Source organism: Elgaria multicarinata, chromosome 18 (genome assembly GCF_023053635.1).
Source record: "Elgaria multicarinata webbii isolate HBS135686 ecotype San Diego chromosome 18, rElgMul1.1.pri, whole genome shotgun sequence".
In the NCBI taxonomy this organism is placed as follows: Eukaryota; Metazoa; Chordata; class Lepidosauria; order Squamata; family Anguidae; genus Elgaria; species Elgaria multicarinata.
In genome coordinates, this window is record NC_086188.1 from 18,906,232 (window position 1) to 18,920,955 (window position 14,724).

General features: G+C 49.5%; 1 protein-coding gene across 1 annotated transcript in view; it reads left to right on the forward strand.

The window, feature by feature from the left end:
- Positions 1-12,356, forward strand: part of AP1B1 (adaptor related protein complex 1 subunit beta 1) — a 70,429-nt gene extending 58,073 nt beyond the window's left edge. Inside the window, exons 18-21 of the mRNA XM_063143975.1 lie at positions 1,044-1,128; positions 2,798-2,884; positions 6,770-6,924; positions 11,771-12,356. Of these exons, the coding sequence (XP_063000045.1) occupies positions 1,044-1,128; positions 2,798-2,884; positions 6,770-6,924; positions 11,771-11,845 (402 nt within the window). The 3' untranslated portion in view covers positions 11,846-12,356. The remainder of the gene's footprint in view (positions 1-1,043; positions 1,129-2,797; positions 2,885-6,769; positions 6,925-11,770) is intronic.
- The last annotated feature ends 2,368 nt before the right edge of the window (positions 12,357-14,724 follow it).

The following is a 14,724-nucleotide window of genomic DNA, read 5'->3' on the forward strand; positions in this document are numbered from 1 at the left end:
AGCCAAAGCTCTCTGGGTGGTTCCCAAGAATTAAAACCATAATAAAACAACAGATTAAAAGCACAAATACAAAATACAGTATAAAAAGCACAACCAGGATAAAAACCACGCAGCAAAATTGATATAAAATTAAAATACAGAGTTAGAACAGTAGAATTTAAATTTAAGTTAAAATTAAGTGTTAAAATACTGAGAGAATAAAAAGGTCTTCAGCTGGCGACGAAAGGAGTACAGTGTAGGCGCCAGGCGGACCTCTCTGGGGAGCTCGTTCCACAGCTGGGGTGCCACAGCGGAGAAGGCCGTCCTCCTAGTAGCCACTTGCCTCACTTCCTTTGGCAAGGGCTCACAGAGAAGGGCCCCTGAGGATGACCTTAGGGTCCAGGCAGGTACATATGGGAAGAGGTGTTCCTTCAAATAACCTGGCCCCAAACCGTTTAAGGCTTTAAATGTCAATACCAGCACTTTGAATCGGGCCCGGACCTGGACTGGCAGCCAATGAAGTTGTAAAAGGACTGGCATAATGTGATCTCGCCGGCCTGTCCCTGTTAGTAAACGGGCTGCCCTGTTTTGTACCAGCTGAAGCTTCCGGACCGTTTTCTGGCTTTATTAGTCATAGGGAGAGGACAGGAGCTTTTCAAGGCACGCAGTTCCACTGCTTAGAAACCTTTATTTATTTGTTTGACTTGTAATAATGCAACTTTCTCTTAAAAATGACACACTCAAGGGAGCTTACAATTGCTAATGCAGCCTGATAAAAGCAATAATAAGACATTAAACCTTCTCCAGGTCTCCCCCTGGCTTGGCTTTCAACAGACTCTCTCCATATGTTTGGAAGCCTAACTTTACAGCCATAGGGACTAGAAACGTGGTTTTTATTGTAACCCCAAATCCTGTGCCCGATACGATATCCTCCTCTCCTGCAGAATCGCAGCACGTCTTGCACACGGAATTCTGTGCTAAAATAGCTGCTGGCGGGTCCCAATCTGTCTCCTTTTGCCTCTGCTCCCCACGCCCCCCCTCCCCGGCTTCTCCTTTGGCTCCAGGTGGCAGTGAAAAACAACATAGATGTGTTCTACTTCAGCACCCTCTACCCTCTGCACATACTCTTCGTGGAAGATGGGAAAATGGGTAAGTCTGGGGGGGTGGGTCTGCTTAAGGCATGTGTCCTTCAAGAGAAGCCCTTTACTCTCTAGCTACCCCAGGTGGTAGGTTAGGCTAACCTTCCTAGATCCGTTTAATGAGTTCCATCATAGGGCGGTGATTGTAACTTGAGATTCTGGGCATCGGGCCCCATCCTGGTGGTCCCCCAAGAGAAGCTGACGTGTGTCCTGCACAATTTAAGCCTCTGCCACGTTGCATGCATCCTCCCTTGGAGTGGCAGGAGAGGGGGGCGTTGGCAGAAGTGCCACAGTTGAGTGACGGAGCACATGCTTTGCACGCAGCAGGGCGCAGGTTGGATCCCTGTATCTCCAGGAGAAGGGCAGGGGAGGCCTCTCCCAGGTAGAGCAGATGGTACAAGCTGGAGCTTAGGCCATCCTATTAGGTGGTCTGTTTGTACATTTATTTATTTATTAGATTTGTAACAATGGCAACAACAAAATAACCTGATTATAGAAATGGAATACATGAAATAATAATAATAATAATAATAATAGCAAAAAAACAAACTGTCAGAGCAATTGGACCATGGAAAACACTACCCAGAGTGGTCTCCTTTGTTGGAGCCCTTCAAGGAGACCCTGAAAAAGCCACCAGTCAGCAATTCAGGGAGTTGGACAGAGAGTTACACAGCTGCAGTGGAGGCTAGTGACTCTGATGTCAGTGGGACGGCGAATCCACTCCAGGTTTTAGTCAGAACCAGACAGAGCACTGAAGTTGGCTCATATTCAACTTGCAATCTACAACAATTCCAAGATCCTTCTCAGCAATACTACAATAGAGAAGGATCTTGGAATTGTTGTATATTGCAAGTTGAATATGAGCCAACAGTGCGATATGGCTGCAAGAAAGGCCAATGCAATTTTGGGCTGCATTAATAGAAGTATAGCTTCCAAATCATGTGAGGTACTGGTTCTTCTCTATTCGGCCCTGGTTAGGCCTCATCTAGAGTATTGCGTCCAGTTCTGGGCTCCACAATTCAAGAAGGACGCAGACAAGCTGGAGCGTATTCAGAGGAGGGCAACCAGGATGATCAGGGGTCTGGAAACAAAGCCCTATGAGGAGAGACTGAAAGAACTGGGCATGTTTAGCCTGGAGAAGCGAAGAATGAGGGGAGACATGAGAGCACTCTTCAAATACTTCAAATGTTGTCACACAGAGGAGGGCCAGGATCTCTTCTCGATCCTCCCAGAGTGCAGGATGCAGAATAACGGGCTCAAGTTAAAGGAAGCCAGATTCCAGCTGGACATCAGGAAAAACTTCCTGACTGTTAGAGCAGTACGACAATGGAACCCATGACCTAGGGAGGTTGTGGGCTCTCCCACCCTAAAGGCATTCAAGCGACAGCTGGACAGCCATCTGTCAGGGATGCTTTAAGGTGGATTCCCGCATTGAGCAGGAGGCTGGACTAGATGGCCTTAGAGGCCCCTTCCAACTCTACTAATCTATGATTCCACTAGACTGCGCACCTCATCCTGAGTGCTGGCACAGCTTTTTTTTTGCGGGGGTGGGGGGCAACGTCCTAGCAGAGGGACAGTTTGTGGCTAGAGGCAAGTGCGTCTTGCGTCTTCTAGGAGCGTCGTGATGCGCCCCCCCCCCCAAGCCCTTGTGTTCAATCCCTCTCTCCTCCTCCTCCCAGAGCGACAGATGTTCCTGGCCACCTGGAAGGACATCCCCAACGAGAATGAAGCTCAGTTCCAGATCAAAGACTGTCCTCTCAGCTCAGGTGAAAAGAGAGACCCTCTTCTCATCCAGCATGACAAAAGCTGCCGTTGATGAGCGCACGGATCCCCTGCGGTTCTGCAAAGTTCTCGGAGCAGTTAGCTTGCGGTCGCCAGGGAATCTCTCACCCCTGTGAGGTTACAGGACCAACTCTACAGGAGGACAAGGCCTTTATTACCACCAACCCAAATGTCACGAAATAGCGCGCAAGCTTCTGAGTTCTCCAGAGCTCTTCATCAGGCTGGATATTTACCAAGGGGCAGAGGGAGGGGGAAAACAACCTAGTTTTATATTAAAGCTGTCAAGTCTGCATTGGTCACAGACAGAGGTGTTGGGTTGAGGAAGAAGTTGCAGACTTCAGTGCATTAGATGCCATACAGGTTACACCAGAGCCTTAGGCGACTGGGGTACCAATCAGGCCCTTTGTTTGTTCCCCAGAAGCCCATGTCCCCATCTTCTGACCCTGCCCATCCCTATCTGTGAGGACACACAGACTTGATGCTTTCACCTTCAAGAGGCAGCTGGACAACCATCTGTCAGGGATGCTTTAGGGTGGATTCCTGCATTGAGCAGGGGGCTGGACTCGATGGCCTTGTAGGTCCCTTCCAACTCTGCTATTCTATGATTCTCCCTTTATTACCTCCTCCTTACACAGCCACAAGCGGGAAGCGTAGGATTTCATAAACAAAGACGGCTTTATTAATTAGAACAAGAAGCTGTTGAATAATAAGCAAGCAACTCTATCCATGTATGTTCTTTCGTCCACAGTACTCCAAAACCAATCTCTCAAACAATCCCTGCACAATCACCAAAGACACCTCTCTCTCTCTTTCTCTTTCTCCTTCTCTCTGTCATAAAATCCTAACTCTGATCTAAACCCTATCTCAGCATTTCCCGATCTGCCTCAAGCAGGCCCAGTACCCGGTTTATATAGCATACACACAGTTCAGCTCTTCCTTCTCACTCACTCACACATGCAAGTCCACCACCTCCCTAGAGATACTTGCCAAGCTACAGTTTATTACCAGAAATACACAGTTATAAACGTGAACTCGGTATGTATAGATGTCTGTCGTCACAATATTGCCCAGGCCTTGCTTGCAGAAGGTCCCAGCTTCACTCCCCAAAATGTCCCGTTGAAAAGCTTCTCGGATGGCATTAGGGCCTGTTGAGAAGACACCGTAAACCCTTTCGGTTAAGCAGCGGGGATTAAGGCGTCTCATGCGACGCGTTTTGCTAAACCCTGGTCACTTTCTAACCCCGGTCGGACCGTCTGCAGCAGGGTTCGCGGCTCTAACCGCGGCTTAAAGCGTTGCATGCGGCAGCACGGCTTGTGGTTAGCGCTAACCCCAGAGAACCCCCGTTTCGCTAACCACAGTCCCTGAAGCATCGTCCGAACAGGCCTGGAAAAGCCTTCTCTCTGGCTCGAATTCTAGAGATCTGCTCCCTGTCAAAATAGATGGGCCTTCCCCTAGTCGGAGTCCCTCCAGACGGGCTGGATTATGGCTCCCTCGACGCTCAGCCAGCATGGCCAGGTGTAGTCCAAGACATTTGGAGGTTACTAAATTGGGGACAGCTGCTTTAGAATCCAACGCCGTTCCCCAACCCCGTTCAAGCACAGCCGATTGAACATGTGTCCCCCTGGAAGGATTCCGCTAGCGCAAAATACTCCGTTCAGGCCGCTGTGCCAGCCCCCTGTTCCTGCATTTTGTGCGCGGAGAGAAGCTGCTGTGGTGGGACCTTTTCCACGCCCTCCTTAATTCCCCCCACCCCACCCTCGAGGGCGACATGACATTCAAGCCAGATGGATTTGCAAGTGGGGAAGCGCCCTGCGGAGACTCAGCTACCTCTGTGCTTTTTTCTCTGTCTCTCTCTCTGGCATAACGCTTCCGTCGGGTCTCCCTCGCTTTTGGTAGTCCAGCTTTTCAACAAAAAAAACACACAACCCGCAGTAGAGGGGGAAAATCAAAGCGGGGAGGGGGCGCGTGCCGTTTTCGTAGCATGACGGCTCGCTGCGGGAGTTAACGCAGAAGGAAATTCAAGGCGACAAGCTAGCTTCAGAACAGAGATCCCTTTTTGAGGTGGGGAACCTCATGGCCGGGGGGCCGAATTCGGCCCTCCTGCGGCCCTGACCCCGCTCCCCGGTATTCCCTAGTCGGCCTTCCTCTCTTTCCCCCAACTACCTATTGCTTGCTTCGTTAATATATTTATTTAAAACATTTCTTGGCCGCCATCCAGGACAGAAGCCCTCCCGAGGTGGCTCAGAGCAATGAAACACCTAAAACCAGTTAAAATAGTAAAATCATAAAAAGCAAAAAAATAGCAATATATTTTATGTCACCACGATGCCCCACCAATTCTGGGACTTGAGGAGTGTTCCCTCATCTCCCCCCTCCCATCAACTGCAATGTTCAGACAAGGGTTTAATAAATAAATGAATACAAATAATGTCTTTTACGATTGTGTATTCAACCAATGTCCGCCTTTTAGAAGAACCCTGGGTGCACCCCGTAATGAACTGGAGCTGCGCCCGCCTGTGCCCCGTCACTCCTGAGAATCCCATCTGAGATTGTGCCTAGCCCTGCTTAGGTATGCTCAGAATTTCCTCTTAGGTCCATAAGGACTAGAAACTTCTATTTTTGCTATTTTTAAAAAAAAAGGTTTTAATGAAAGGCACGGTTATCAAACGGTGAATTCCATAACCCTGATACTAGAAAATGTTTGTTCATCCTCATTTGCTTTTCAGAGAGAACCAAGCATCTGTTGGACAAGCATCTGTTGCGGATGCTTTAGGGTGGATTCCTGCATTGAGCAGGGGGTTGGACTCGATGGCCTTGTAGGCCCCTTCCAACTCTGCTATTCTATGATTCTATGATTCAACCGCCTTTTCTTTTAAACAGCCCTTTTTAATCTCGGTATTCCGCTGCTGTAGATCCAGCCTTGACTTGGTAAATTGCGGGGGCTTGTTCTGTATCGTGAGCAGGGGCGGGGGCTTAACCTTTTTAGGCGTCCCGTTCTAATTGCTGGACCTCGCCTGGTTTTATAGAGGGCAGCAAAATAGAGCTGTGCTAAATGCCATCGCGTTCCTTGCCTGCATTACAGATGAGCAGAACCGATACAGCCCTTATACGAATGCAGCTCCTTATAACTGGGCGCGGTGTCTGTTCCGTGCTCAGGGGAAGCTGCATTTTTGTTTTGCGAAGCTGAATTCTGTGGCCTGTATTCGTTACGTGCGTCTGCATACCTTGGCATAGTTTCGTCCTGTTTATGCTTGTCATAGGGCGGGCAGGCAAAGGGGGTTGAAAGCTTTCCCTCTGCCATCCCTCAGGGTTTCGAAGGCGGCGCTAGGCAGAGCCCGCATTTATTTATTTACTTTATTTATTTATTTTATTTATTGCATTTATTTACCGCTCCCACAGCCAGGGCTCTCTGGGCGGTTTACAGAAATTGTAAAATTGAGATTAAAACGAGTATACAAAATTTAAAATTCTAAAACACAGAACATACACACATAAAGCATTAAAAACCGTTAAAAAAAACTAAACATGTGGGTGATTAAGATGTGCCGCCATATGTTTGGGAAAAGAGGAAAGTCTTAACCTGGCGCCGGAAAGATAGCAGCGTTGGCACCAGGCGAGCCTCGTCAGGGAGATCGTTCCACAGTCTGGGGGCCACCACCGAAAAGGCCCTGTCCCTCGTTGCCACCCTCCGAGCCTCTTTCTGGAATCCTGAGGGCTAGTAACTTTTCCTCCCCACCACGTTTTAACCGGAAGCTGGATTCTCGGGCAGCCGAGCTTTGCACCCCATTCCCCCAGGTTGTGCTGCAGCAGCATCGGCGCCGGACACCTCGAGCTGGGACTAAGCCCGTGCTGTTTGCTTGTCCCCACAGATGCCGTTAGCAGCAAGCTTCAAGGCAGCAACATCTTCACCATCGCAAAGCGGAACGTTGAAAGCCAAGACATGCTGTACCAGTCGCTCAAGCTGACCAACGGCATTTGGGTCTTGGCGGAGCTGCGGATCCAGCCAGGGAATCCCAACTTCACGGTATGGTCCTCTTTGCCCGTTTTGCCTGTGTGGTGGGACCCGAAAGGGGTGATGGCCTCCGGTTTGGACGGCTTTAAAAGAGGGTTGGGTAAATTCCTGGAGGAGAAGTCTATCCATGGCTACTAGCCCTGATGACTATGTGCTACCTCCACTATCCAAGGCAGTAAGCCTATAAGCACCACTTGCTGGGGAACATGGGTGGGAGGGTGCTGTTGCACCGTGTCCTGCTTTGATGGTCCCGGCTTTGTAGGTCCCTCATTCACTTCAATAGGTCTACTCTGTGCAGGGATCAGGTAAGTGTGGTGGGACCCGAAAGGGCGGGTCCCCGTGGTTCGCTGAGTGGTGGTCACAGACTCTCAAGACACAATTTCTCTCTCTTTAGAAGGTTTATTATGAGCAGCGCTGCAAAGTGACAGTCTTAGAAGACCTGAGGAACTGCTCAATAATTTCAGGAAAGGCTAACATATTTATAGGGTCAGTTCTTCTCAGATACAATGGTAGAACCTTCTCACTAATCATAATGCAGTTCTGCAATACATTGTTGTTGTTGTTGTTGTTGTTGTTGTTGTTGTTGTTGTTGTTGTTATTATTATTATTATTATTATTATTATTTGTATCCCGCCTTTTGCCCAATACTGGGCCTCAAGGCAGCCTTACAAAGTTTAAAATATACATGGGGAGGGGGGGGAACAAAACCATAAACATTTAAAATACACAACAAAATTATAAGACATTAACATAGATGGAGGGCCAGATTATTCTCCAAAGGCCTGCTGGAACAAACAAGTTTTAGCCTGCTTCCGAAAGCCCATCAAGGAGGGAGCCAGCCTAGCTTCCCCGGGAAGAGAGTTCTGGAGCAGCCACCGAGAAGGCCCTCTCCCATGTTCCCACCAAGCACGCCTGTGAAGATGGTGGGACTGAAAGAAGGGCTTCTCCAGAAGATCTCAAAGCATGGGCAGGCTCATAAGGGAGAATACGTTCTTTCAAATAACCTGGACCCGAACCATATAGGGCTTAACAATAACCAATGAGAAGCAAGGCATTTAGTCATGTACAGAGTGTAAGTACTTCTCTGACTAGAAAAACAATACATAAATGGGTATTGCAATAGTTACAGCAACCAAATCTCCATCTGTTTCTTTTTGCGGTTAGCTTGCTTTGAAAACATCTTATTCTACCCTCTAGCTGCCTGTGTTGACACCGACATGATTTCAACATCAGCTCTGAGTTGTGAAAGTAGTTGCAGTCTTAAAAAAATGTTTTGGTTACACAGGAAGCCATGAATCTTATGATTATGATTTATAGAGCTAAGGATTTATAGAGCCATTTTCCTATACCTGCAGGCATAGATAAAAGAACCACCCAGCTTGATTTCCTCGACAGTCTGCTTTTCGAGAATGACCCAGTTCACTCATCACAGCTACCCAGGGTAGCAATGAACGAGCAAGCAAGCACTCTGGTCTCTGAGCACCAGCCTGCTGCTGCTGAGCTAAACAGCCTGGGGATGTTTCATCCCTGGCTTGTTTCTTGTGAATCTGGGAGGTTGTTTGGGGAAAGAACAACCCAGACTTGTAACCCATAGTTCGCTCTTCGGTTTTGAGTCTGGGTTGTTCCTCCTGCAACAATCTACAATTCTGGGTTTGGACGTCATGCTAAAAGTCGCAGGGAGGGAGCCTTCCTGGGTTGTTCAGCTCAGCGGGAGCAAGCCGGCTCCCACTTCAGCTTCAGCAATCCACGGTGAATAAACTGTGGGTTGTTGCAAAGTGCGAAGCAGGCCACTGTTTCTAGTTCTTTTATGCATAAGTGAATTGTGTTTATTGATCAGTGCTGAAATCGCTAGGCACTGTGGAAAGCCTAGCCCTTAGCTAGACCGAAGGTTTATCCCGGGGTCATCCCTGTTCATGTAAATGACACGCAGGATATCCCGGGAGCAGGCAGGCAGGGACGACCCCGGGACGATCCCAGGATAAACCTTCGGTCTAGCTAAGGCCCTAGAAAGAACACAGGCCTTGCCTCTCCGGGTTAAAGTTGAAAGATAAAGATGTGATTTGCTGAAGGAGGGGCTGGAAAGAAAACCAGGGGGAATTGTCATTGCAGCAGGCTAAAAGAGAGAACACTGGTCTTTCCTTAAGAACATAAGAACCTCAGAAGTGCCCTGATGCTGGATCGGACCGAGGGTCCATCTAGTCCAGCACTCTGTTCCCACAGTGGCCAAACAGCCGTCGACCAGGGACCCACAAGCAGGATACGGGTGCAACCTATTGAAGAAATAGGTCCTGCAGGTTTGGGAATCCCTGTGAAATCCTGTGAAACCTGTTTGATCAGACAAAAGAAAGGTGGTCATTTGCCAGGAGTAGGGAAACATTTTCCTATGGACAGATGCATCACATCAGGGTAACTTGTCATAAGAACATCAGAAGAGCCCTGATGCTGGATCGGACCGAGGGTCCATCTAGTCCAGCACTCTGTTCCCACAGTGGCCAAACAGCCGTCGACCAGGGACCCACAAGCAGGACACGGGTGCAACATCACCCTCCCACCCATGTTCCCCAACAAGTAGTGTATACAGGCTTTACTCCCTCTGATAGTGATACCTTCTCTACCTGTCCCCGCGTAGAGTGACGGGCTTCTGCCAGAGTCCCTAGTGGACTTGGGGTCAGGCGGGACTGGGACCAGGCAGCCAGCAGAAAGAAAGCGCTTGTGGTCTCTCTGCTAAGCTGCAGAACAAGGCAAATCAGCAAGATGTCCTGGGAAGAGCCCTCCCGCTTTAGGAACGGCTCGCCCTCTTCCCTTCCAACCCCCGGTGTTAAGCAGGCAAAATTCAAAGATGGCTTTGGGATGCAAAGACAAGTGACTTGAAGAGGATTTCATTTTTATCCACTTTAGAGATTGATTTCTCCCCCCCTCCCCCCTTCCTTTCAAAAAGCTCCCAGGCTGGCCTACAAAGAAGTTCGGTTTTTTAAAAAATTACAGTAAAAATAATAATAATTAAGTCCTTAATGCACCACAATTTGAAACAGCAGCCTGAAAGCAGGCTGCAGAAGCCTGGCCAGAGATTAAAAGGTGAGCTTCCCTGGGGGGAGCATTTCACGGCTGCGGTGCCACCGCCACCCAGGCCCTGCCAGTAGCCATCCCCTGTACACCGGGTAGTGGGGCATCCAAAGAAGGGCCTCCTCTGACCCCCCCCCCCCACTCCGCCTTGTCTACCTTGCACGGTACATCTGAAATGAGATTGGATTACCGAAACCCCTCCCCTCCCCCCCCCCCCCGGTCCTCTCTCCCGGTCACTGGATGCTGTGGGCGTCCCCTTCTTCTCTTTCCCTTTTGGTGACAATTTACTCCTTTATTCTTTTGTTTTGTTTTGTGTTGCTGCGTGACCATCTGCCCCCACCCTCACGGGCCTGCCCCTCCGGCCTTGCAGGATTTAGAGGTTAGCGGAATGCGTTTGCTTCTTTTTTAAAAACACACACACACGCACCAGCCACCACCACCAAAACGACCCAGCTCTTCTAAACCCGGCTTCCTACTCACCACTTCGCCTCTTGCGTTTTGTTCCACCCCACCCCACCCCACCCCACCGCCCGGCTTGCTTCTGATGCTCTGTTCAGCAACGCTCAAACCCCTCCGCTGACACAAGCTAACAAATAACTCATTCCATTGCACGGCAGGCAGGATCTGTGTGGGGGGGTGTAGGGGGAGAGAAATCGAAGAGAGCAGATGAACCTTTTTTCCTTTTACGACAAAGTCCTCCATCCCTCCCTGTACACTGCGTGGCAAGGCCGGCCGGCCCACTGGGTACCTTTTACGGAAGTCTTAACATCAGCTGACCGGTGCCGACTCTAACTCGGGGGTGAGGATGGTATAGTGCTTAGAGCGTTGGAGTAACACCGGAAAGACGCAGGTTCAAATCCCCAGTCAGCCAGAAAGCACTCACTGGGGTGACCTGGGGCCAGAATTTCTCCCAGCCCAAATCTACTTCACAGGGTTGTTGTGAGAATAAAAAGCTGGTGGGGGGGGGGGGGAGAGAGAGAGAGACCCTTGGGTAAGGTGAGATTTTTAAAAATGCGCTTTGACTTTTCACAATAACCGACTGGGCTCCTTGGAGAATCTGCAGCCCTGTCCACGCTGACGTGGGAGCAAGCCTCACTGCATTTAGGATGAACACCTGAGTGGACGTGCCTAGGATCGGGCTGCATATGTGATTTGTGGTCTTGGGGTGTTTTACACGGCAACCCTAACGTGGCCTTTAACCAGGCGTGTCCCCAGACGAAAGTCAGAGCCGGTGTGGTGTGGCGGCTAAAGTGTTGGACCGGGAATCTGGAGATCCGGGTTCCAGTCCTCACTCGGCCATGGAGACCTACTGGGTGACTTTGGGCCAGTCACAGACTCTCAGCCCGGCCTACCACACAGGGTTGTTGTTGTGAGGATCAAAATGGAGAGGAGGAGGAGTAGGTACACCCCCTTGGGTTCCTTGGAGGAAAAAAGGTGGCATATAATAAATAAAAATAAATAAAAAATAAACCTCTTCCAAGTCTGGAGTTGACATCTGTGCCTTCAGCCGAGGACGGCGTCCGCCTGCGCGTAGGGGGCTTGGGTTGTGGGGCGCTATGGGGAGGGGGGAACTTCATTCGGAGAGAATGTTCAGCCGCCTGGAGAGCGAAGCTAGCGAAAGCTGTGGCTGGCCCTCTTTCTTCCGCTCTTTGGCTTCACTGCCTTCCTTCCGACGTCTTCGCATGCCTCCGTTTTTGCTTTTCGGCCTCCTCCTGGGCAGCGTTTGCTCCAGTTTACCAGCGCGGCTTCGGCCTCACCTGCATTCAGTCCCTTTTCTCCTCCTCTTCCCATGCAGCTGTCCCTGAAGTGCCGCGCCCCCGAAGTTGCTCAGCACGTGTTCCAAGCCTACGAAACCATCCTGAAGAATTGAGGCCTCCGGGCACCGCCACCCGCCCTCTCCCCCCTCCCTCTCCCCCCCCCCTCTCCCAGAAGATTTTTATTGGGACCAAGAACCCTCCGGTCCTGCCTCCTCTTGCCTGCGGAAGGAATAAACCTGAGATGCGAGATGGAACACCGCCGTTTGGGAGGCCACCGGACGACTCAAACTTAACGGAGTCGAGAGCGGCCAGGCTTTGGGGAACGGAGAGGTGCCAGAGAGGACGGGAGATCTTGCTGCATATCTCTGCGTGTGTGTGCGTGTGCATGTGCGTGCGTGTAAAAGTCATGCCATGTCCCTCTGCTGATGTTACCCCTTTCTCAATTTTTGGCCCTTTGTACATGTACAGAAGTTGACGGTGTGAGTGTGAGCGTGTGTGCGTGTGCGTGCACCATGCTGCAGCTGCACGAGGAGAAGTCCTGTGCACCTTTTTAGCGTCACCTCGTGATCTTGCTAGCCTCCCAACCAAATAAACAATCAATGCTCTTGAGTGCTGGAAAAGGAACATGGTTTGTGTTTTATTGCTCAGCCTAAGAAATCTCTGGCCTTGTTCAGAAGACAAACCATGGCGGTTAAGGCATTTTCGTTAACAAAAAAAGCCTTCGCCACCATGGTTTAAGGTGTCTTCTGTCTCTGTGTGTGTTTGGGGCAGGGAGAGCGGGTTGGGTCTCTAAAGCTTGCTGCTAAAAGCACCTCTTTTGATGGCCTAGCTGCACTGTTCTGCTTTCCCAGGACACAGGGAGGGGGGCATTCATAACCAAACTTTTTTCACACAGCAGGACTTCTCCCTGACACAGCCAGCCGTCCATTTACAGGGTGGAGAGTGACCAGGTGCTTGAAAATGCAGGCAAAGGTCATTCCTCCGGCTGGATCACCCTGCATGAAGCATGCTGGCAGGGGCTTCTTGGCCGGCTGACAATCTTTTCTGCATTGATGCTGACGACGACGACGAATTTAAAGCATTGATAACTCTTCCTTCAGCTGGAGGGGCTGCTGAAGCGGCTTACAGATGAATATAAAGGAGGCCGCCCTTGGCCTTCCGGTCTCGACTGTAGTGGAATTGCTCTGTTTGGCTTAGCAATTCCCCAGCCGGAGAAGGGGGGGGTCCGACTCAGCCAGCCCAGACACACGCCCCTTCGCTGTTAACCCTTTACAGCCTCGGTTCTCAAGGAAACCACGCCACACTCCAGAATTGGGAAGCAAACGCTTTTATTCTTTACAAACCTATACACTACCACAAGGGTCCACACGTTAAGGTTAACACTTAAGAGGTTTGGGGGATGAACACGGACAAAGGAATGCCACACTTAAACAGCAGGGACTGACACTTCACCCTTCCCTCTCACACGCTCAAGCCTAACAGGATTCACACTCGCTCCCCGCTTAACCACCCCCACCAGCCGTTACTCCGGCGAGGTCCCTTGCCCCAATGGGACCCAAACCTAGTCTAAAACAAAATAAACACCTAATTCTGCGACTCGACCTTGGTTGCTCTCCCCGACTTGGCTTTACGCCACTCGAGCTAAACTCCTTTCCTCAACGGCCGCGTGGAGCCTCCGCCATCCAGTTGGTCCGGCCTGGATGCCCTGACTCGCCACACACACGCTGGCCTCCTAACACCCACAGGAAAGAGGTGCCTAAGCCTTTTATCCCTTTCTGGGACCTCCTTGTCACCAGACCCACCTTGACCAAGAGAAACCCCATAGCAACCCACACCTCTCCTGAAGGGAGCGGGGAATGCTCCCAGACATTGCACAGCTGCAACGTGTTACTCTCCCCCCCCCCCCCGGTTCCAGCCCGGGGAGGTGTTATCAGATGCCAGGCTCTTCTCGCTCAGTAAGGCCTTGGCATTTGGACTTGCTACTCCCTTTTCAGACACAAGAAACCCCTCTCCCTCTCCCTGGGGTGAAGCAAAAGATGTTCTCTTAAAGGGACCATGGGCGGAGCCCATGACAACAACAGCAAAGGAAAAAGGGACAGGGAGAGAAAAGGAAAAGGAAATCTCTCGCACCATTTCTCAATGTTCTTGTCCCAGCCAGCTCTGAAGGGAACAAGGTTTTTTGAATTCCATAACCAGTAGTGTATGTGTGTGTGTGTGTGTGTATATATATATATATATATATATATATATATATATATATATATATCTTTTCCTCTCTTATTATGTTTCTATACCACCAATAGACAAAGCTCTCTGGGCAGTTCACAAAAAATCAAAACCTTACAAATGCAATGTAAGATGCTACTCTACCATTTTTGGTGTACAAAACAATTTAAAACAGGACTGGTTAGAATCTTATCATATGCCATCAAATATGGCATACATCTTAACCTAGATGACAAGGTTGGCACCAAGCAGTTCTCCTAGGGGGTGAGCATTCCATAATTGGGGGGAGGGGGCCACCACTGGAAAAGGCCCTCTCCCTTGTTCTCCGAAAATAGAGACCAGCTCTGGTGCTGGTGAGAATTCTTATCTTTAATAATTCCTTCGATAGGCTCCACATCTCGGATAAAAATCCTTCCTCAAGAGCTACAAGAACAAATTAAATACAGCTTAAACATAAAATGAAAGGCAACACCCGTGCCAAAAGAATTGTGCATACTTTAGAAAAACGATTAATACATTGAACATTACAATCAATAAGAAAAACATTGAACATACTTTCTTAAAAAGAACGAATTGGTAACACTGATCACTGTGACCAACAAAGAAATCCCAATATCTTAATAAATTGACTAACCTGAAGAGAAATGTGAGCTAGTGTAATATACACTAACAAAAATAATAGTTAAAAAGTCCTCCGCCTTTTCTTTCTCTTTTGGGCATCCCCGCCAAGAGCTGTGTTATCTGAGAAAATTCCTGCTCATACTGA